We start from the raw sequence: 21,485 nt of genomic DNA on the forward strand, positions 1-21,485 counted from the left end.
GAATGTCTGAGTTTGAGTGCCAGTTCTTCTGATTCCAGCTTCCTGCTAATGAGCACTCAGAAACACAGAAGATAATGGCTTAAGCTGCTGGATCTTTGCTACCCACGTGGCCCAGTCTTGGATGTTGCAGGCATTTAGGGAGTAAAACAGTGGATATATGATCAGTTTCTGTCTCTATCTCTTTGCATTTCAAATAAAAGGAAAATAAACTTAAAAAACCAAAACTCTAGGGGAGGGTGTTGGGGCACAGGAGGTAAAGCCACTTGCTACAACACTGGCATCCCATTAGGGCACAGGTTCGAGTCCCAGCTGCTCTACTTCTTCTTTTTAATGGTTATTTATTTGAAAGGCAGAGTTACAGAGAGGGAAAGGCAGAGAGCAAGCGAGGTCTTCCACCCACTAGTTCACTCCCCAAATGGCCAAAAACAGCCGGAGCTGGGCCTATCTGAAACCAGGAGCTTCATCTGGGTCTCCCACACTGGTGCAGGGGCCCAAGCACTTGGGCCATTTTCTATTGCTTTCCCAGGCCATAGCAGAGAGCTGGGTCAGAAGTGGAACCGCCGGGTCTTGAACCAGTGCCTATATGCAATGCTGGCACTGCAAGTGGTGGCTTCACCAGTTAATGCCACAGTACTGGCCCCTGCTCTAGTTCTGATCCAGCTCCCTGCTAATGCACCTGAGAAAGCAGCAGAAGATGGCCTAAGTCCTTGGGCCCCTGCAGCCACGTGTGGGACCTGGCCTGGCCCAGCCCTGGTCACTGCAGCCATATGGGGAGTGAACCAGTGGATGGAAGCTCTGTAACTTCCTTTCAAATAAATAAATAAATAAATCTTTTTTAAAAATTAGACTTTTTAGGGGCCGGCTCCGTGGCTCAACAGGCTAATCCTCTGCCTTGGGGCGCTGGCACACCAGGTTCTAGTCCCGGTCGGGGCACCGGATTCTGTCCCAGTTGTCCCTCTTCCAGGCCAGCTCTCTGCTGTGGCCCGGGAGTGCAGTGGAGGATGGCCCAAGTGCTTGGGCCCTGCACCCCATGGGAGACCAGGAGAAGCACCTGGCTCCTGCCTTGGGATCAGCGTGGTGCGCCAGCTGCAGCGCGCTGGCCACGGCGGCCATTGGAGGGTGATCCAATGGCAAAGGAAGACCTTTCTCTCTGTCTCTCTCACTGTCCACTCTGCCTGTCAAAAAAAAAAAAAAAACAGACTTTTTATTTATAATACTATTGGCTATAAGACAATTTGATAATGTCTTCAAAATTCAAGGCAAATGGTTATTAGTGTAGAATTCTGTACCCAGCCACAATGGAAATAGAATATTTTTAGGTACCAAGTACTGAGTTTACTTTTTGTACACCTTTTCTTAAAGATTTTTAAAATTAATTTGAAAGGCAGAATTGGAGAGAGAGAGAGGGAGAGACAGGGAGCGGGAGAGGGAGGGAGGGAAATCCACCATCTGCTGGCTTACTTCCTAAATGGTCACAACAGCCAGAGCTGGGCCAGGCCAAAGCCAGGAGCTTCTTTTGGGTCTCTCACATTGGTGGCAGTGGCCTGAGCACCTGGACCATTTTTGCAGCTGTTCCCAGGCCATTAGCAGGGGCTGAATTGGAAGTGGAGTAGCCAGGTCTTGAACTGGTGCCCATATGGTATACCGGTGCTGTAGGAGGTGGTTTAACCTGCTTCACCACAGCAGCCCTGTACACCTTTTCTTAAGAAGCAGCATGAAGATATACTCCAACCAAATAAAACAAAACCAAGAAAACAGGGATTCTGTAAATGACAGGGAAAGATGAATGCCTAGCCTAGGGTCAGCAGCTGTGTAACAGGCCTTGAGCACAATGGACTTGGACTGGAAATCATAAGACAGAAACCTCTGAGAGAAGGATGTGCAGGTAAATAGGATTAGACAACAGATAGGACACATAGAGCCCAGAGTGTTGACAAGATATATGTATTTTTAAAAGGTAACGAAAAACTTCAGAAAATATGAAATTGCTCAAGAAAAGCATGATCCTGGTTAAAAGACTTCATAGTTAGGTATATGGTTTAAAAAAAAAAAAAAACTCATCTGAACTTGAACCCTGGAATATTTCTATTAAGCAGTACAGACTGTGAAATGGAACACACTAGGGATTATAACACTTCTTGTTTTTAAGTAAATACTACTTAGAGTTATAATGATGAAACAGTTTTTGCTATAAAATTTTAGAATCAATCTAAATTACAGAAGATAAACTGTGATTACAGAACATAATGTCAATGTTATCACTAGAAAAACTACAACGTAAGTTGGCGGATGAGGTGTAGAAAGAGAAGTAATGCACATAAGTTTCAAGATTCTTTTCTTTAAAAAAAAAATGTTTATTTTCATTTTTCATCTACTTGAAAGACACGGCAAGAGCAAAAGTGAGCTCTTCTATCCACTGGCTCACTCTCCAAATGCCCACAACAGCCAGGGCTGGGCTAGCACCAAAGCCAGGACATGGAGCTCCACCAGGTCTCTCAACAAACCAAGAATTATAAGAAATAACCTAAGGATAATAAAAGCCATTTATGAAAAGCCCAGCAAAAATCACATTCAACAGTGAAATACTGAAATCTTTTCCTCTAAGACTTCTAAGACTTCTATTCTTTTTTTTTTTACAGGCAGAGTGGACAGTGAGAGAGAGAAACGGAGAGAAAAGTCTTCCTTTTACCGTTGGTTCACTCTCCAATGGCTGCTGCGGCCAGCGCAACGCACTGATCCGAAGCCAGGAGCCAGGTGCCTCTCCTGGTCGTCCATGCGGGTGCAGGGCCCAAGGACTTGGGCCATCCTCCACTGCACTCCCGGGCCACAGCAGAGAGCTGGCCTGGAAGAGGGGCAACCGGGACAGAATCCGGTGCCCTGACCGGGACTAGAACCCAGTGTGCCGGCCCCACAGGCAGAGGATTAGCCTATTGAGCCACGGCGCCAGCCAAGACTTTTATTCAACATAGTACTGATGTCCCAGCCAGAGTAGTTAGGCAGGGAAAAGAAACAAAATAAATGATTCCACACACAAAATAAATGTTAGTGCTAATAAAAGTCAGAGCATACAAAATTCAACACACAAACACATCAGTGCACTTTGGTTTAATAAAAAATAAATAAATAAATTTGAGCCTCATGTACTGATTCATTCCCCAAATGCCTGAAACAGCCAGAATAGGGTGAGGTAAAAGCCAAGAGCCAGGAATTTAATCTTCGTGTCATGTGAGTGGCAGGGACCCAACTATTTTAGCCATTACCTACTGCCTCCAAGGGTCCACAATGGTAGGAAGTTGGACTGGGAGTTGAAGCAGGAAATTTAACTCAGGCACTTCAATATGAGATACAGCCATCTTAACCACTAGGCCAAATGTCTGCCCTCTTTGGTACATTTCTATACATTACCAAAGAAAAATCCAAAAAGAAAATTGAGAATTCCACTGATAATAGCATTCAAAAGAATAAAATATTCAGTAATTAAACTTAACCAAGGAGATACTCAAAATTACAAAACACTGCTGAAAGATTTAAAGACACAAATAGGGGCTGGCACTGTGGTGCAGATGGTAAAGCCACCACCTGCAGTGCCAGCATCTCATATGGGTGCTGGTTCCAGTCCGGGCTGCTCTACTTCCAATCCAGCTCTTTGCTATGGCCTGGGAAAGCAGTAGAAAATGGTCCAAGTCCTTGGGCCCCTGCATCCGCGTGGGAGACCCGGAAGAAGCTCCTGGTTCCTGGCTTCGGACCGGCATGTCTCCTGCTGTTGTGGCCATCTGGGAAGCGAACCAGTGGATGGAAGACCTCTCTCTCTCTCTCTCTCTCTCTCTCCCTCCCTCCCTCCCTCCCTCCCTCTCTGTAACTCTTTCAAATAAATAAATAAATACATCTTAAAAAAAAAAAAAAAGACAAATAGAGAGACATCTGATATTCATGAGTTGGAAGATTTACTATTAAGATGTCAATACTGGCCGGTGCCATGGCTTAACAGGCTAATCCTCCGCCTTGCGGCGCTGGCACACAGGGTTCCAGTCCTGGTCGGAGCACCGGATTCTGTCCCGGTTGTCCCTCTTCCAGGCCAGCTCTCTGCTGTGGCCCCGGAAGGCAGTGGAGGATGGCCCAAGTGCTTGGGCCCTGCACCCGCATGGGAGACCAGGAGAAGCACTTGGCTCCTGGCTTTGGATCAGCACGATGCGCTGGCCGCAGCGGCCATTGAAGGGTAAACCAACGGCAAAAAGGAAGACCTTTCTCTCTCTCTCTCTCTATCCACTCTGTCAAAAAAAAAAAAAGAAAAAGAAAAAGATGTCAATACTACACAAGGTGATTTACAAATTCAATGTAATTACTATCAAAATACCAACTTTTGTGTGTGTGTGTGCAGAAATAGGAAAATCTGGGGCCAATGTTGTAGCTCAGTGGGTCAAGCTGCCACCTGCAGCACAGGCATCCTAAACAGGCACTGGTTGGAGTCCTGGCTAACCCACTTTCAATCTAGCTCCCTTCTAATGCATCTAGAAAAGCAGTGGAAGATGACTTGGGCCCCTGCACCCAATGCAGGGGACCTCAAAGAAGTTCCTCGATATTGGGTTCAGCATGGCCCAGTGCAGGCCATTGCAGCTACTTGGGAGTGAACCAGCAGATAGAAGACCCCACTCTCTGGCTCTTTGCCCCCTGCCCAGTAACTCTGCCTGTCAAATAAATAAATCTTAAACAAACAAAAAACAAAAAACAACAACAAAAAAGGAAATAGAAAATTCTCCCCTAAATTTCCTATGGAATATTACGAGATCCCACATAACCAAAGCCACCTTAAAAAATTAACAGAGCTAGAGGCATCAAACTCCCAATTTCAAATTACAGCAATCAAAACAGTGTGGTGGGTCAGTGTGGTGGCTCACTAGGCTAATCCTCCACCTGTGGCACCAGCACCCCGGGTTCTAGTCCTGGTTGGGGCGCCGGATTCTGTCCCGGTTGCCCCTCTTCCAGTCCAGCTCTCTGCTGTGGCCCAGGAGTGCAGTGGAGGATGGCCTAGGTCCTTGGGCCCTGCACCTGCATGGGAGACCAGGAGGAAGCACCTGGCTCCTGGCTTCAGATCGGCACAGTGCGTCGGCCGTAGCAGCCACTTGGGGTGTGAACCAACGGAAAAAGGAAGACCTTTCTCTCTGTCTTTCTCTCTCTAACTCTGCCTGTCAAAAAAACAAAACAGTGTGGTACTAAAATAAACAGTCATATAGACCAACAGACTATAACAGAGAAGACAGAAATAAGCCCTTACATGTATAATCAGGTGATTTTTTTAAAGATTTATTTATTTATTTGAAAGTCAGAGTTACACAGATAGAGGAGAGGCAGAGAGAGTGGTCTTCCATCCAATGATTCACTCCCCAATTGGCTGCACCAATCCAAAGCCAGGAGCCAGGAGCTTCTTCCAGGTCTCCCACGCAGGTGCAGGGGCCCAAGGACTTGGCCCATCTCCTATAGCTTTCCCAGGCCATAGCAGAGAGCTGGATTGGAAGTGGAGCAGCCAGGTTTCAAACTGGTGTCCATATGTATGCCAGCGCTTCAGGTCAGGGCTTTAACCCACTGAGCCACAGTGCTGGCCCCATCAGGTCATTTTTCAAAAGGGTGCTGTTATGATGATGCTTCAGGAACAGTTTTCTCAACAAATGGTGCTGGGAAAACTGGATATCCACAGAATGAGTAGGACACTTACCAACACTACACAGAAAAATTAACTTAAAAATGGATCAAAGATCTAATCAGGGCATAATATCATCATAAAAATCATGAGAAAATATCTGCAAATCATATAAGGGATTTATATCCACAATGTACAAAGAATTCCTACAACTCAATAAACAACCCAATTAAAAACTAGACAAAAGGAGCTAGTGTTGTGGTTTAGTGGGTAATACCACCTCCTGCAAAGCCAGCATCCCTCCCATATGGGTGCTGGTTCCTGTCCAGGCTATGCCACTTCCAATCTATCTTACTGGGATTTTGTTTTGTTTTGTTTTTAAAGATTTATTTATTTGAAAAGCAGAGATATAGAGGCAGATGAAAGAGAGAGAGAGAGAGAGAGAGAGAGAGAGCGAGCGCGCGTGTGTGCATGAGCGAGCCTTCTATCTACTGTTTCACTCCCCAAATGGGCCTATCCAGAGCCAGGAGCCAGGAGCCAGCAACTTCTTCCAGGTCTCCCATGCGGGTGCAGGGGCCCAAAAACTTAGGCCATCTTCTACTGCTTTCACAGGCCATAGCAAGAGAGCTGAATGGGAAGTGGAGCAGCCGGAACTTCAACCAACACCCATATGGGATACCAGTGCTGCAGGTGGCAGCTTTACCAGCTACCCCACAGTGCTGGCCCCCTAACTTACTGTTAATGCTCTGTTACCCATGTAGGAGGCCTGGATGAAGCTCCTGGCTTTATCTGTTACTCTTTCAAAATAAATAAATAAAATAAACCTTTAAAAAAAATTGTACAAGACTTGAATGGGTGTTTCTCCAAATTTGATACACAAATGCCCAAAGAGAAGGATGCATATAAAAAGATGTTTAACATCATTAATCAGAGAAACAAAAATCAAAACTACAATGAGGGGACAGCTTTGTGGCATGGCAGGTTAAGTAACTGCTTACTACACTGGGATCCCATATGGGTGCTGGTTCAAGCCCTGGCTGCTCCATTTCTGACCCAGCTCCTGATAACGTGCCTGAGAAAGCAGTGGAGGATGGCCCAAGTATTTGGGGACCCCTGCCACTCTCATGGGAGACCCGGGTGAAGATCCTGGCTTTGACCTGTGGCCATTTGGAGAGTGAATCAGCAGATGGAAGCTCTTTTTCTCTCTGCCTCTCTCTATTAATTCTGCCTTTCAAATAAATAAATAAATGACTCTTTACAAAAAACAAAAAGAACTACAATGAGATGTCACCTCACGTCCACCAGAATAGCTACTGTATTAACAAAAATAAGTGAGATGTCTAAGAGAAATTAGAACATTTGTGCACTGTTCATAGAATTTTAAGTGGTGCAATTGCTTTGGAAAATAGTACAGAGTTTCCTGAAAAAGTTAAAAAGTACAACAATTCTATGATCCAGCAATCCCAATTCTAGGCATAAATCCCGGAGATATTTGCACATCCGGCAGTATTCGCGAGAGCCAAGAAGCAGAAACAACCCCATGGTCTATAAAGAGGAACTAAATAAACAAGATGCGGTGTATTCAAAACAACGGTACACATTTCAGCCTCAATAAAGGAAGGAGATCTTGTCATATAACATAAACCTTTAAGGACACTATATTTAGTGAAACAGGCAGGGGCCAGAGTGGTGCTGTAGCAGGTAAAGCCGCTGCCTGCAGTGTCAGCGTTCCATATTGGTGCTGGTTTGAGTCCCGGCTGCTCTATTTCCAATCCAGCTTTCTGCTATGGCCTGGAAAAGCAGAAGATGCCCAAAGTCCTTGTGCCCCTGCACCTGTGTGGGAGACCTGGAGGAAGCTTCTGGCTCTTGGCTTCAGATCAGCGCAGCTCCAACCACTGCGTACATTTGGGGAGTGAACTAACAGATGGAAGATCAATCTCTCTCTTTCTCTCTCTGCCTCTCTGTAACTCTGCTTTTCAAATAAAGAAATAAATCTTAAAAAAATAAATGAGGGGCCGGCACTGTGGCACAGGTTAATCCTCCTCCTGCAGCACCAACATCCCATATGGGCGCTGGTTCTAGTCCCGGCCGCCCCTCTTCCAATCCAGTTCTCTGCTATGGCCTGGAAAGCAGAAGATGGCCCAAATGCTTGGGCCCCTGCACCCGCATGGGAGACCTGGAAGAGGAACCTGGCTTCTGGCTTTGGATTGGTGCAGCTCCGGCCATTGTGGCCATCTGGGGAGTGAATCAATGGAAGGAAGACCTTTCTGTCTCTCCCTCTTGCTGTCTGTAACTCTACCTGTCAAATAAATAAATAAAATCTTAGAAAAAAAAATAAGTGAAAGAAAAAGAAACAAGCCAATCGTAACAAATATATATATATATCAGAATGGTAGAGAGTGACAAACAGGCAGATCTCCCACACACTGATTCACTCCCTAAATGCCTGCAACTGCTGAGGCTGGGCCAGGCCAAACCAAGGAGCTAGGAATTCAATCCAGGTCTTCCATATGGGACTGAGCCATCATCTGCTGCCTCCCAGAGTATGCATTAGTTGGAAGCTGGAGGCAGAGCCAGGATTTGAATTCAAGTACTCAGATACAGGATGTGGGCCTTCCAAGGGCATCTGAAGCTACTGTACTAAATGCCTGCCCCTCCCTTGACAATTTTTGGTTCTGTCGTTCATTCAAAACATGTTTACCGGCCGGCGCCGTGGCTCAATAGGCTAATCCTCCACCTTTTGGCGCCGGCACACCGGGTTCTAGTCCCGGTTGCCCCTCTTCCAGGCCAGCTCTCTGCTGTGGCCTGGGAGTGCAGTGGAGGATGGCCCAAGTCCTCGGGCCCTGCACCCCATGGGAGACCAGGAGAAGCACCTGGCTCCTGCCCTCGGATCAGCGCGGTGTGCTGGCCGCAGCGGCCATTGGAGGGTGAACCAACGGCAAAGGAAGACCTTTCTCTCTCACTATCCACTCTGCCTGTCAAAACAAAAACAAAAAACAAACAAAAAAAAACAAGTTTACCAAATGCTTGATCAAGCACTACATTTTCTTTGGTTTCATCAGTATCCACAGATACATTAGCCATCATATGGAATATATACAGATTGACATGATTAGCCTTAATCCCTTTTCTGAATTCTATTTCCAAATACCTATTGAATAACTGCTAATATTGATGGGGACACAATATATGCCATTACTGTTCCAAGCACTTTACACATAATACTGAAGAAGGTGGGCAGTAAGTGCTGGTTCAAGTTCCTGCTACTCCATTTCCAATCCAGCTTCATACTACTGCACCTTAAGAGGCATTAAACGGTGGTTCAATTATTTGGTCCCCTGCTGCATAAGTGGGAGATAGAGATGGAGTTCCAGGCTCCAAGCTTTGGCCTAGCCCAGACCCGGCTATTGCAGACATCTGAGGGATGAGTCAACGGATAAAAAATATCTCTCTCAGGTAAATGAAAATAAACACTGGAAGAAAAAAAGAGCAAATAGAGTCCGCAAAATACTACACTGAAGAATGTCAAGGCCTCCTGGGATGCTGATAAATATTTTTTAAAAATTTGAGTGCAAGTAATGCAGACATGCTCAGTTTATGACATTCCATCAAGTTACCCTCTTATAACATGGGTTTCTTTTTATGCATATTACAGTTCAATAAAAATGCTTAAAATCAATCTATGAAAAGATAACATCATGAATTTATAGGTGAAGAAATGAGAAAATACTAAGAGTTTTTGCCTAAAGTCACACAAATAGTAGACAGAATCGAGATTCAGCTCAGGAGGCTGGTTTTAGAGCCCATCCAGTCTCAAACATTATTATACAACCCACATTCCTGTAATGGCTTAACACATTTCTCCTTTGTCTAAAATGACTTCTTAAAACTTTTAAAAAATTTATTTATTTTCACATTATTTGAAAGGCAGACACAGAGATCTTTCATCTATTGGTTCACTCCTCAAATACCCACAACCACCTGTGGTGGGAAAGGCCAAAGCCAAGACCCTGGAATTCAATGCATGTGGCAGGGACCCATTATCTCATGCCTGCCAGAGTGCACATTAGGGAGAAGCTGGTTCACAAGAGGAGGAGCAAGGACACAACAAGCGTTATCATACGGAATGAAAGCATCCCAAAGCATCTTATCTACTGCACCAAACACCTGGTCCATAAAATGACCTCCTCTTAACTCCAGATAAGAATCCTCCAATTTTCTCCATTTTAGTATTTCATTAAGACTCAGTTATGATATGACTATAATCATAGGTATAGTTATCTGGAGGTATATCTGCCCCTATCTTCATGCTCTAAAGGTGTAAACTTCTTGAGAGGAGGGACTATGCATATTGTAGAAACTCATTAAATATAAAATAAGTGCATTAGGAGTTGGTGCAGTGGCAGTGAGTTAAGCTACTGCCTGCAACACTGGCATCCCCTGTCCAGAGTCCTAATTTAAGTCCCAGGTGCTCTGCTTTTAAAAAAAATTTTTTTGTTATTATTATTTTTTTTTGCTCCATTTCTGATCCAGGAATCTGCTAATGTGCCTGGAAAGGCAGCAAAGGATGGCCTAAGTGCTTGGTCCCCCGCCAGCCATGTGGGTGACCTGGATGGAGTCCCAGGTTCCTAGTCTGGCCTGACCCAGTTCTGGCCTTTGCAGCCATTTGGAGCATGGACCAGTGAATGGAAGATCTCTTGGTCTCCCCTTTCTGTCACTCTGCCATTTAAATAAATCTTTTTCAAAAAAGTGCATTACTGCCTACAAATTATTTTAATAGACAAGAGTACACAAGAAAACCAATAACAAGCCCAATGTTTACTTCATTCACCTGTTCTTTATGTGACTTAATAGCTGTACTGAACATGGCTTTTATGAAACACTAAGAAATGTCACACTCGGGACCAGTGCTGTGGCTTAGTGGGTCAGGCAGACTGTGACACCAGAATCCCATATAGGTGATGGAGTCCTGGCTACTCTGCTTCTGATCCAGCTCCCTGCTAATGTGCCTGGGAAATCAAAACAACGATGGCCCAGTTCTTGAGCTCCTGCCACCAGCATGGGACACCTGGAAAAAGCTCCTGGCTCCTGGCTTTGGCCTAGCCCAGCTCTGGCCATTGTGGCCATTCGAGGAGTGAACCAGCAAATGGAAGATCTCTCTCTGGTTTAAAAAAAAAAAAAAAAAAAAAAATCATACCCAGGAGCAATGAACAGTGACCCTAATCTTGTATCCTGATAAAGTGTTGTCAAAGACAAAGACAATTTATAGACAAACATAGTAGCTTTACACTTCATTTTTTTTTTTTTAAAGATTTATTTATTTGAAAGGCAGAGTTACAGAAAGAGAGGGAGGGAGGGAAAGGTCTTTCATCCACTGGTTCACTCCCCAAATGGCTGCAACAGCCGGGGCTGGGCCAAGCCAAAACTAGCTTAACCCACTATGCCACAACAGTGTCCCCTGTACTCCTCACTTTCAATCAGCAGATTAAAGATAAACCTAAATAATTCTTACATAGTTTGCCAATTACTACATTAAAAGCCCAAGGGCTGTCTTTTGATCAATATAACATCATGTCTCTTGAGTAATAATGTTGATTGGCTTTTAAAACAATAACAAAACAACACAAATATCTCTACTTAAACAGTTATTCAAATATTCTTATATAACTTTCCAGTATCAAGTTTAGGTTTATCTGTGGGATCTCTATTTTAATCCAATGATCTGTTTATCACTGTTCCAATATCATGTTTTCTATTAATGAAGTTTTGGTACCTGATATTCCTCTAACAAGACTGTCATACTTTTAGACGAATAGTCTTTATTATAAACATTAAAATACCTTTATTGGAGCCAGTGCTGTGGCATAGCGGGTAAAGACGCCGCCTGCAGTGCCAGCATCCCATGCAGGCGTTGGTTCGAGTCCCAGCTGCTCCACTTCCAATCCAGCTCTCTACTATGGCCTGGAGAACAATAGAGGATGGCCCAAGCCCTTGGGCCCCTGCACCAGTATGGGAGATTCCGAGGGGGGCTCCTGGCTTCGGATTGGCGCACCTCTGGCCATTGCAGCCAATTGGGGAGTGAACCAGTGGATGAAAGGACCCTCCCCCCCCCCCACCGCCGCCTCTCCTTCTCTGTGTAATTCTTTCAAATAAATAAATAAATCTTAAAAAAAAAAAAAAAACAAACCTTTATCAGCTTACCCAAAAATTCTGTTGAGATTTTAATTGGAATTACATTAAACATGAGGATTCTTAGGATGTAACTGAAAACCTGCTGGCATTTTTTTTTCACTCAATAAACAGTTCATTATTATCTGTCTTCTGTAACTTTATATACTATTCAATTTTCTCAAAATTGTTGTATACATTTCCTTGTTTTTATTTCTACTTAACAGATTTATATATAATAGCTATATATAAACAGGACTTATTTGAGACTTTAAAATCTAATTCAATATTGCTGAAACAGGACTGCTACTGATTTTGTCTGATCTTAGAGCACTTGCTGGACTCCTATTCTCATAATTTTATCTGACAATTTTAATAATCATGTTGCCTGCAACCAAGAAAAATTTTTCCTTCATCCCTTATTAAATTAAAAATGAGACCTATCAAATGACATTCAAACACCTACTTTGAAAACATTTTACTCTGAGCTTACAAAGTTCTACATACTAATTATTTAAGGGAGATCAATCAAGGAGTTCTTTAAAACTCCTTATAGTTTTATTATTGAACTCTTTAAAGTAAAAGTCATTGGTAGAGATACCTACTGAAAAACAGACTGTAGGCTAGACAGTTGTATATCTAATCTTCACATCAAGTTATGTTAGTAAGGAAATCAGGTCTCAGAAGGTTAAGTGACTTGGCCAACTGACTGAAGGGATGGAGCTGGAATTCAAATCCCAAGTCAAAGCAACTCCAAATTCATGTCCTTTTCATTACAGTATACTATAAGGCAGTTTACAAAAGCATATGGAAACACCTTAAACATTCCATACATGAATATTTCACTAATATTTAATTTTATCTTAAAGGTAGAAAACAAGAGTAAAAAATTTCCTCCAATGGTTTACTCTGCAAATACCCATAATGGCCCAGGCTGGGTCAGGCTGAGCCGGCAACCCAATCTGGGATCTCCTATGGGGGTGGGCAGAGACCCAAGTACTTGAGTGATCACCTGCTGCATCCCAGGGTGTGCATTAGCAGAAGTCATAATTAAGAACCCTGTAGATCCCATGTGCAACTTGACCTGTAGGCCAAATGCCTGCCCCCATCCTACTCTTAAAGCTAATAATAACATACACAGGGGCTGGCACTGTGGCACAGTAGGATAATCCTCCGCCTGCAGAGCCAGCATCCCATATGGGCACCAGTTCTAGTTCCAGCTGCTCCTCTTCTGATCCAGCTCTCTGCTGTGGCCTGGAAAAGCAGTAGAAGACAGTTCAAGTGCTTGGGCCCTTGCACCCACATGGGAGACCTGGCTCCTGGCTCCGGATCAGCCCAGCTCTAGCCATTGTGGCCAGTTGAGGAGTGAACCAGCGAGTGGAAGACCCTTCTCTCTGTCTCCCCCTCTGTAACTCTACCTCTCAAATAAATAAAATCTTTTTTTTTTTTTTTTTTTTTTTTTACAGGCAGAGTTAGACAGTGAGAGAGAGAGAGAGAGAAAGGTCTTCCTTTTTCCGTTGGTTCACCCCTCAAGTGGCTGTCACTGCTGGCGTGCTGCGCTGATCCGAAGCCAGGAGCCAGGTGCTTCCTCCTGGGTTCCCACGCGGGTGCGGGGCCCAAGCACTTGGGCCATCCTCCACTGCCTTCCCAGGCCACAGCAGAGAGCTGGACTGGAAGAGGAGTAGCCGGGACAGAATCCGGCGCCCCAACCGGGACTAGAACCTGGGGTGCCGGCGCCGCAGGGAGGATTAGCCTAGTGAGCCGCGGCGCCGGCCAATAAAATCTTTAAAAATAACATACAGAGGCGACATAATCAAAGAAACAGCAACAACCATTTTGGAAAGAACATTTCACAAAATGCATCCTTGGGTCTAATTCAACAATGAAAGACCTGACACAATTAGCAGTTGGAGTAAGGAAAAGGCAGAATCAGTACATTTCCATCACCAGGATTGGTTTCAAAAACCTGTTCACCTGGTTTTTTCACCTTCTCAGAGATTAATCCTTTTCTGCCTTACTAATGTTACCAATGTTAATAAAAATTCTTTTCCTTCAAGACACAATATTCTTAAGAGTACATTAAAATAAAAAGTTAAAAAGACAGCAAAACTCATTAGCCTATCAGCCTAAGCAAGCTAATTGCTAGCAGAGCCATTTTACCTTAGTAATGAAGTGCTTACCCTCTAGGAAAACAAATTATTTTGATATGCCTTCTTCTGACTAGATGATTAATTTAAATGTCCAGCAAAAAACCTGTTTAAAGATGTATCATTTAACATTTGCTAAGGCATTAAGAATATGGCAGTAAGAAATTATTTTTGCACTTAAGCTTTAGTCTGAATTCAGAAATAAACTATATATATAAAGCCAGACATATACTAGCTATAAAAAGGGTAAAAAAAAAAAAGTTGCCAAATGATTACACAGCCAACTTTACTGAAGGTAGAGTAACATTCAGACATAAATGACATACCAGGAGTTAAATTCAGACATAGGAAACTAGTTTAAACACAAGCTAAAGACAAGACAAGTACTCTGACTAAATATGAAGAAAACAATTGCTAAGTCCAAGGTTCTAAAAGTAAGGGGAAACTGATGTTTGTTTTATTAACTGTGGCATCACTTTATGTTTTTTTATCATATATGGTTGTATATGCCACAAATCCCCTTTAAAAGTTGAAGGGCTGGGGCCGATGTTGTGGCCTAGCAGGTAAAGCCACTGCCTGTGACGCGGGCATCCCAGATGCTCCACTTTCCAGCTGCTCCACTTCTGATCCAGCTCCCTGCTAATGTGCCTGGGAAAGCATGCAAAGATGGCCCAAGTGCCTGGGCCTGCTGCACCTACATGGGCGATCAAGCAGCTTCTGACTCCTGGCTTCAGCCTGGCCCTGTCCCGGCTGTTGTGGCCATTTGGGGAGTGAGCCACTGAATGGAAGATCTTTCTATTTAACTCTTTCAAATAAATCTTAAAAAAAAACAAACAAAAACAAAAAACAAAAAAAAAAACCTGAAGGACTCTTATGAGAAATTTCTATCCCTGTCAAAGTGGGGAAAAAAGACTTTTGAGAGAATTACTTTACTGAAGGCTCTATTAAAATATTTTTTCCCAAGATTTATTATAAAATGCAATTAAATTTGTCTAAAAATGTATTTTCTCAAACAAAAAGGTGTTCCAAGGCAGGTGTTCTGGCACAATTAAGGCATCACTCGGGACACCTGCATCCCATATTGGAGTGCCAGTTTGAGTCCCAGCAGTTGGTTCCAAATCTAACTTCCTGCTAATGTGCCCAGAAAGGCAGCAGAGGAGAATGAGCCACGCATTTGGGCCCAACCATGCAAGTGGGAGACCCGGAAGGAGTTCCTGGCTCCTGGCTTCTGTCTGGCCCAGACCTGGCTGTTGCGGGCATTTGAAAAGTGAACCAGCAGATGGAAGATCCCTATCTCCCTGTCAGTCTGCCTTTCAAATAAAATTAATCTTTTCAAAAAAAGATAATTAAAAAAAACAACTAGGGGCTGGTGCTGTGGCGTAGCGGGTAAAGCCGCCGCCTGCAATGCCAGCCTCCCATATGGGCACAGGTTTGAGTCCTGGCTGCTCCACTTCTGATGCAGCTTTCTGCAGTGGCCTGGGAAAGCAGCAGAAGATGGCCCAAGGCCTTGGGGCCCAAGCCGCATGGGAGACCTGGAATAAGCTCCTGGCTTTGGGTCAGCACAGCTCTGCCAACTGGGGAGTGAGCCAACAGATGGAAGACCTCTTTCTCTCTGCCTCTCCTTCTCTGTGTAACTCTTTCAAGTAAATAAATAAATCTTTAAAAAAAAAAAAAAAAAAAAAAAAAAAACTAAATATGTACCACAAAAATGTTTGCTATGAATTATCAAACCTTAATCTTAAAAACGAACAGACCTTCATAGGTCCACTTTATGAGATTTTTATATCATCTTAAAGAATTTGATATTTACTTCAGTTTCAAGGTCACAAATCTCAAAATTTAAATGCTAAAAAGAAATCTATATCTAACAAACTCAAATCAAATGCCTTACATAGTTTTAACCAAGAAAACTAAGACCCAGAATTAAATTTAAATGTAGGATGTTTACTTTCAGTGTTTAATAACAGGTCAAACAACTCATTCATAGTTATCTACGTGTAACTACGTAAGACTGTCCTGACTTTGAGATATTTCAAAATTAGCAACGTAAGCTTCAGTTTTCCACTTCTAAAACTTCAGGTTTTTTTTAAAGATTTATTTATTTGAAAGAGTTACAAAGAGAGGTAAAGAGAGAGAGGTCTTCCATCCGCTGGTTTATTCCCCAGGTGGCCGCAACTGCCGAAGCTGCGATGATCTGAAGCCAGGAGGCAGGAGCTTCTTCTGGGTCTCCCACGTGGGTTCAGGGGCCCAGGGACTTAGGCCATCTTCCACTGCTTTTCCAGGCCACAGCAGAGAGCTGGATCAGAAGAGGAGCAGCCGGGACTAGAACCGGCGCCCATATGGGATGCTGGCACTTCAGGCCAAGGCATTAACTCTCTGTGCCACAGCGCCGGCCCCTAAAACTTCAGTTATAACTATTTCCACCCAGAAAGAAAAATTAGCATTATTACTGTACTTTCTGCATACACTTTTGTTACTTATTTTATCCATCTTCCTTGAGCAAAAATATTAATACTGAGACTACCTTTTTTGCCATCAATTACAATTTTCATGTACTACGTTTAAACACACATAAACACACACACACAGAGTGCCTTAGTAATTAGTTTTGGTGGTACATCCATAAATAAGCAATGTCAAAAGACTAGTCTTGGGGCTAGTGTTGTGGCACAGCCAGTTAAGCTATGGCCTGAGACTCCAGCATCCAATACTGGAGGGCAGTCCAAGTACTTTTGGGGATCACTTCCCACCCAGCTCCCCACTAATGTGTCTGGGAAGGCAACAGAGAACAGATGAAGTTCTTGGGCCTCTGCTACCCATAGGGGAAGCCAGGATGGAGATCCTGGCTCCTGGCTTCAACCTGGCCCAGACATGGCTGTTGTAATTATTTGGGGGAGTGACCCAGTGGATGGAAGATATCTCTATCCACCCCCACCATAACTCTGATACTCTTTCAAGTAAGTAAACAGATATTTAAAAAGCCTAGTCTTTTCCTATTAAGCATAAACATTAACAACCTAGTAATTTGAACTGTTACAACTTACTGAAACAGATTCAAGGTCCAACAAATATTTACTACATACAGAAATTCTGTAAGTTTTGCCACAGGAAAAACGCATGCAAAACATTTTATCAAATAATTAAAGCATCTTTAAATAGGCACTTCCTCCTCATATTTCTCTCTGTAAATCTGCATTTAGAAAAACATTTTAGAACTGCCACAAAGAACCCACTTTTCAGTAAACAGCTAATACCAAATATCTATGATTTAACCCATAACAAAATACAGTATTAAAACAAGCAAAAAATGTAATGGTTCAATTTGCCTTTGATAGAACACACAGTACTTGTTAGCACAGATGCTCATTAGCTACCTTGTTTCCCAGAAAAACATTTCTCTCTTCACAAAAATTACTAGCACTAAAAGGTTAGCTAATTTGTTAACATTTGTAAAGCTCTAAGATTCTGCTGTAACAATTTATCATCTCAGTCCTTTTAAAGTGATATAGGCCTTAATATCAGAGTTGTAAAATGCCACACAGAATCTCTGCATCTGACAATTAGTAACATACTGATTTCATTAACATAATACACACACATTTTACCACCTCTCAAAAAATTGAGGGCTTAAGCAGTGTGTCTTATTGTAATTCACAGTGCTTTTTCAGTGCTCCATAAAATAACAGCACCTCTTACAATAAACGGCAACCTAAGGTCCCCTGAAAATGGACAACTTGTTTCTCAGAACCACAAGTGCCGGCCCCAAAAGACAGCTAGCCCAGTAGCTCATTATGCACATGAGGAACGCGAAACCCGAATACGCGGTGTCTCCGTCAGAAAATTAAGAACAGCCTGAACTCAGGGCTCGTGACGCCCCGCGATGCCTTTTCCATTCCACAACCTGCCTCCAGAGGAGATTAAAACAAAAAACTACCCGAGTTCAATACAACAGCTAATGCTGGTGACAAATATGGGCGGTTAATACATACGTAAAAAGCTTATTACTCAGGAGCCTTGTGTGCGCCCTCAATCAAGAGGCTGTCTCAAAATTAGCAACTTCGTATTTCGTGTTTGGTAAGCCGCGCAACGAACTACGGGCACTTCAAAAACGGGAGACCGGAATCTCACCGGAGGCATTACAATGACTCAGGATAATCTCACTAGCATCTTCTTTTCTCTGGAGGGGACAGATCCCCAGGAGAGTTAGCTTTAGCCCACCTGGAACCTCCACACTCATTTCTCAGCCCCAGAAACTTCGCACATCTTTGGCAGTCCAACAACTGCACGATTCACAGGTGGTTGGTACGTTCACATCTCTCCTTGCGGGGAAAACGACAAGGACCGAGGGAGCCGCTGACACCCGCGGTCGACGTGCAGGGCCGGCGGTGCTGCGCCCAGCCGGGACCACGACACGCTCTCCGGGCGCCCAGGGCCGAAGCACCCGGGCGAGGGCCAGGGAGCTGTGGCGGAGGCCGGCGGGCCTGCGACTCCGCGCTCCTCGGGGTCCCTCCGCTCGCCCTCTCCATCCCCCGAGCCGGAGGAAGGCAGAGGTGGGGGCTGGACGGCCGGAGGCGGGGACTGGGGGGCCTGCCGGGCGGCGGGGGGCGGCTCGGCTCCGCTCCGAGGCCGCGGGAGGCCATTTTAGCTCCAGGGCCGCCCAAGGCCCCGGCGGCCCTCCGCTTTCCCAAATCGCGGCCGGGTCCCCCTCCCCGCCCCCGCGGGGGGCCGCTCCCCGCCGCGGGCTCCGCGGAGCCGAGCCGGGCGGGGCGGGGCGGAGCGGGAGCGGCCGCGGAGCCGGGCCCGCCGCGGGCCAGGGCTCGGGTCCGCCGGGTGGGGGCCGGCGCGGGGGCGGCCGCGGGGGCGTCGCGTCGGCGGGATCCCGGCCGCGGGGCGGTCAGGGGCAAAGAAGGGAGAGAGCGGGGAGCCGTTACCTATACTGGGCCGCAGCCGCCGCCGCCGCCGCCCCGCTGTGGGTGAATCCAAAGTAGTTGCCGGTCGCCATTTTGGCATCTTCCCCCAGCCGGCTGGGCACTGCGGCGGGCACGGAGAGTCGGGTCCCATGGCGGGAGGAGAGGCGCGGAGGGGCCGAGACGCCAAGGGAGGGAGGGGAGAGAGAGAGAGGCGCCGTGAGAAGCTGCCCCGGCCGGCCCGGGCCGCGGCCGCGCCGCCTCCCCCTCCCGCCTCGCACTCCTCACTCACACGCACGCCCCGGTGGCGGCCGCCGCCTCCTCTCCCGAGCCAGCCCCAACCCCCGCACCTCCCCGCCGCCCCGGGCCAGCGAAAGGGCAAGGCTGAGGCCTCGCGGGCCACATTAGACTCACCATAGGTGAAAGAAACTACAGGGCATATGGGAATCATGGGCTCGGGCTGCTGCTACTGAACTCTGAACTCTCACCCGCTGCCTCCCTCCTCTGCCCCGCTCCTCCTCAGCGGAGAACAGACCGCCGCCTCCGGCAACAGTGCGCAGGCGCGCCCGCGCTGGGCACCCTGGGAGCTGTAGTCCCGGCAGCCCTCACGGTCCCCCACGGGCGCGCAGGGGGCCTCGGCGGGGCGAGCGCGGAGGCGCTAACCAGGGGCGAAAGGCAGGCCAGGAGGGCCTGACCTTGTCGGGCGCTGCAGTGACGCTGGGCGGGGTGGGGAAGGCGGTGGGGCCCGAGGGCTGGCGGGGCTCGGCGCGGGGCCGTCGGGGAGTGTGACCCAAGAGCGTGACGTCCAGCGGCCTTTTCCCCTTCTTACTTTTCATTCCTTTTTTTCACTTTTGCGCGTGCGTTAGTTCACCTTCCCGTTCGCCTTATTTTTCAACAGATAGTTGGGATTCTGTCGGCCTTATTTTCCACATTCTTGCTCTTGTCACCAGCCTCTGAAGGAGGGAGCGAGAGTGGAGAGCGCATCTGTGAGTGGAGCTGAAACCTCGCACACCCCCTGGCCGCCCCGACGCCCGGGTGACCGGTGTGTCTGGAGGTGCAGCAGTGACCCAAGCCAAGTCCCCGTTCACGTGGAATCTACCTTCCAAGAGGGCTGTGTGTCTGGCAACAGCCGAAATCTGTGGCTGCCGGACGGCGATTGGAGCTTTGAGGGCAAAGCGGGGGGGGGGGGCAACGAGGGATACGGAAGGTGCTGTTCTGTGCAGAGTGAGGTTCGGGCCAGTTGAGAGGAGCCCTGGAGATACCCATACCGGGGATGGTTTTATATCTGTATGGCCGACAGATTGTCCGTCTGCGGGTTCACTCCTCAAATACTGGCAACAGCCTGAACGGGGTGGGGGGGTGGTGGGGGAGCAGGCCAAAGCCGGGAACTGAGAACTCAGTCTAGGCTCCCACGTAGAAGGTGGCCCAGGAATTTGGTGGAGTCTCCCCAGCCCGGCTCAGAGGCGTCTACCTGGGAAAACCTCTTGGACCACAGAAAGTTCACCCTAATGGAGGAAATACTACAGTTACAGATGTGCTGCTTGGATGGCAAGTCCCTATTGTAATGGCCAGCCTCTGGCTGTCCTACCTGCTGCTGCCTTGAGACCAATGGTAACAATCACCCTGTTGTAGGGAGTACCACCAGAGTATAACCCTCAGACTACACTGTGTTCTAGCTCTGCTCACTCTGCACTGGTGAATTCTCTAGCTGCTGCCTCCTGGAGTGCACTCAAACAGGGTGACTGGAATGGGAGTGGAGGTGGGGTGATGCGAGCGTTTTACCCTGGAAGAGTGTTAAGGGCAAGAATGTTAAGCAGCAACCAGAAGATCAGTATGGCTGGAGCAGAGTGAGACCGCGGCCATATCAGAAATCTGCTTGGTGCAGCTACTGGGTCTTTCTTAGTAAAGGCAGAACAAGACTCTTCTCCCATTCAATTCTTCCTTCCCTCTGCTTCCTCAGTTTCCCTTTACTTCCCCAATTCATTTTCAACCATTTTCTTCCTTCTAGTAGTCTGTCTTCCGATGGGCTGTTTTCTTCTGCCTTCCCTGCTGGCAGCCATCAATGCATAAATGTTCCATTTCACCTTTCCCTCACCTTCTCCGTGCCCATCTCCCAGACACCCTGCTCCTCATCCTGCCTCAGTGTTGGACTGGAACAGTCAGAAGAAATGCGAAGGGTGATTCAGAACTCACCCATGAAGTTCAGGGCTTTATCCCACCCTTTTATGCAGAGCAGAAACAATGCCTCAACACTTACTTGTGCCAACCCTGCTCCCCCACACCTCCTACAAACATACAGCTTCTGAAGATCTGTCTGATTTATCCTCTTACTCATTCCAGAAAAGAGAATGTGGAACACTGGAGAAAAATCAATGTCGTTGTTTTTAAGAATAGTAAGGTTTCTTTTTTTAAAAAAAGATATGTATTTATTTATTTATTTGAAAGGTAGAGTTGGAGAGAGGCAGAGAGAGAGAAAGAGAGAGAAGTCCTCTGCAGGTTCACTCCCCAAACGGCTGCAATGGCTGGAGCTGGGTCGATCCAAAGACAGGAGCCAGGAGCCTCCCCCAGGTCTCCCACCTGGGTACAGGGGCCCAAGCACCTGGGCCATCTTCCACTGCTTTCCCAAGA

General features: G+C 46.2%; 1 protein-coding gene across 3 annotated transcripts in view; it reads right to left on the minus strand.

Moving 5' to 3' along the window:
• The window catches only part of ZFR (zinc finger RNA binding protein), an 86,090-nt gene extending 66,697 nt beyond the window's left edge, over positions 1-19,393 (minus strand). For all 3 annotated transcript variants that reach the window (XM_062212150.1, XM_062212149.1, XM_062212151.1), the window contains exons 1-2: positions 19,272-19,393; positions 18,882-18,981 (exon numbers count right to left, since the gene is read on the minus strand). In XM_062212150.1, the coding sequence (XP_062068134.1) occupies positions 18,882-18,981; positions 19,272-19,308 (137 nt within the window). In that variant the 5' untranslated portion in view covers positions 19,309-19,393. The remainder of the gene's footprint in view (positions 1-18,881; positions 18,982-19,271) is intronic.
• Positions 19,394-21,485: the final 2,092 nt, after the last annotated feature.

The sequence above is a fragment of the Lepus europaeus genome, chromosome 15, assembly GCF_033115175.1.
Source record: "Lepus europaeus isolate LE1 chromosome 15, mLepTim1.pri, whole genome shotgun sequence".
Lineage (NCBI taxonomy): Eukaryota > Metazoa > Chordata > Mammalia > Lagomorpha > Leporidae > Lepus > Lepus europaeus.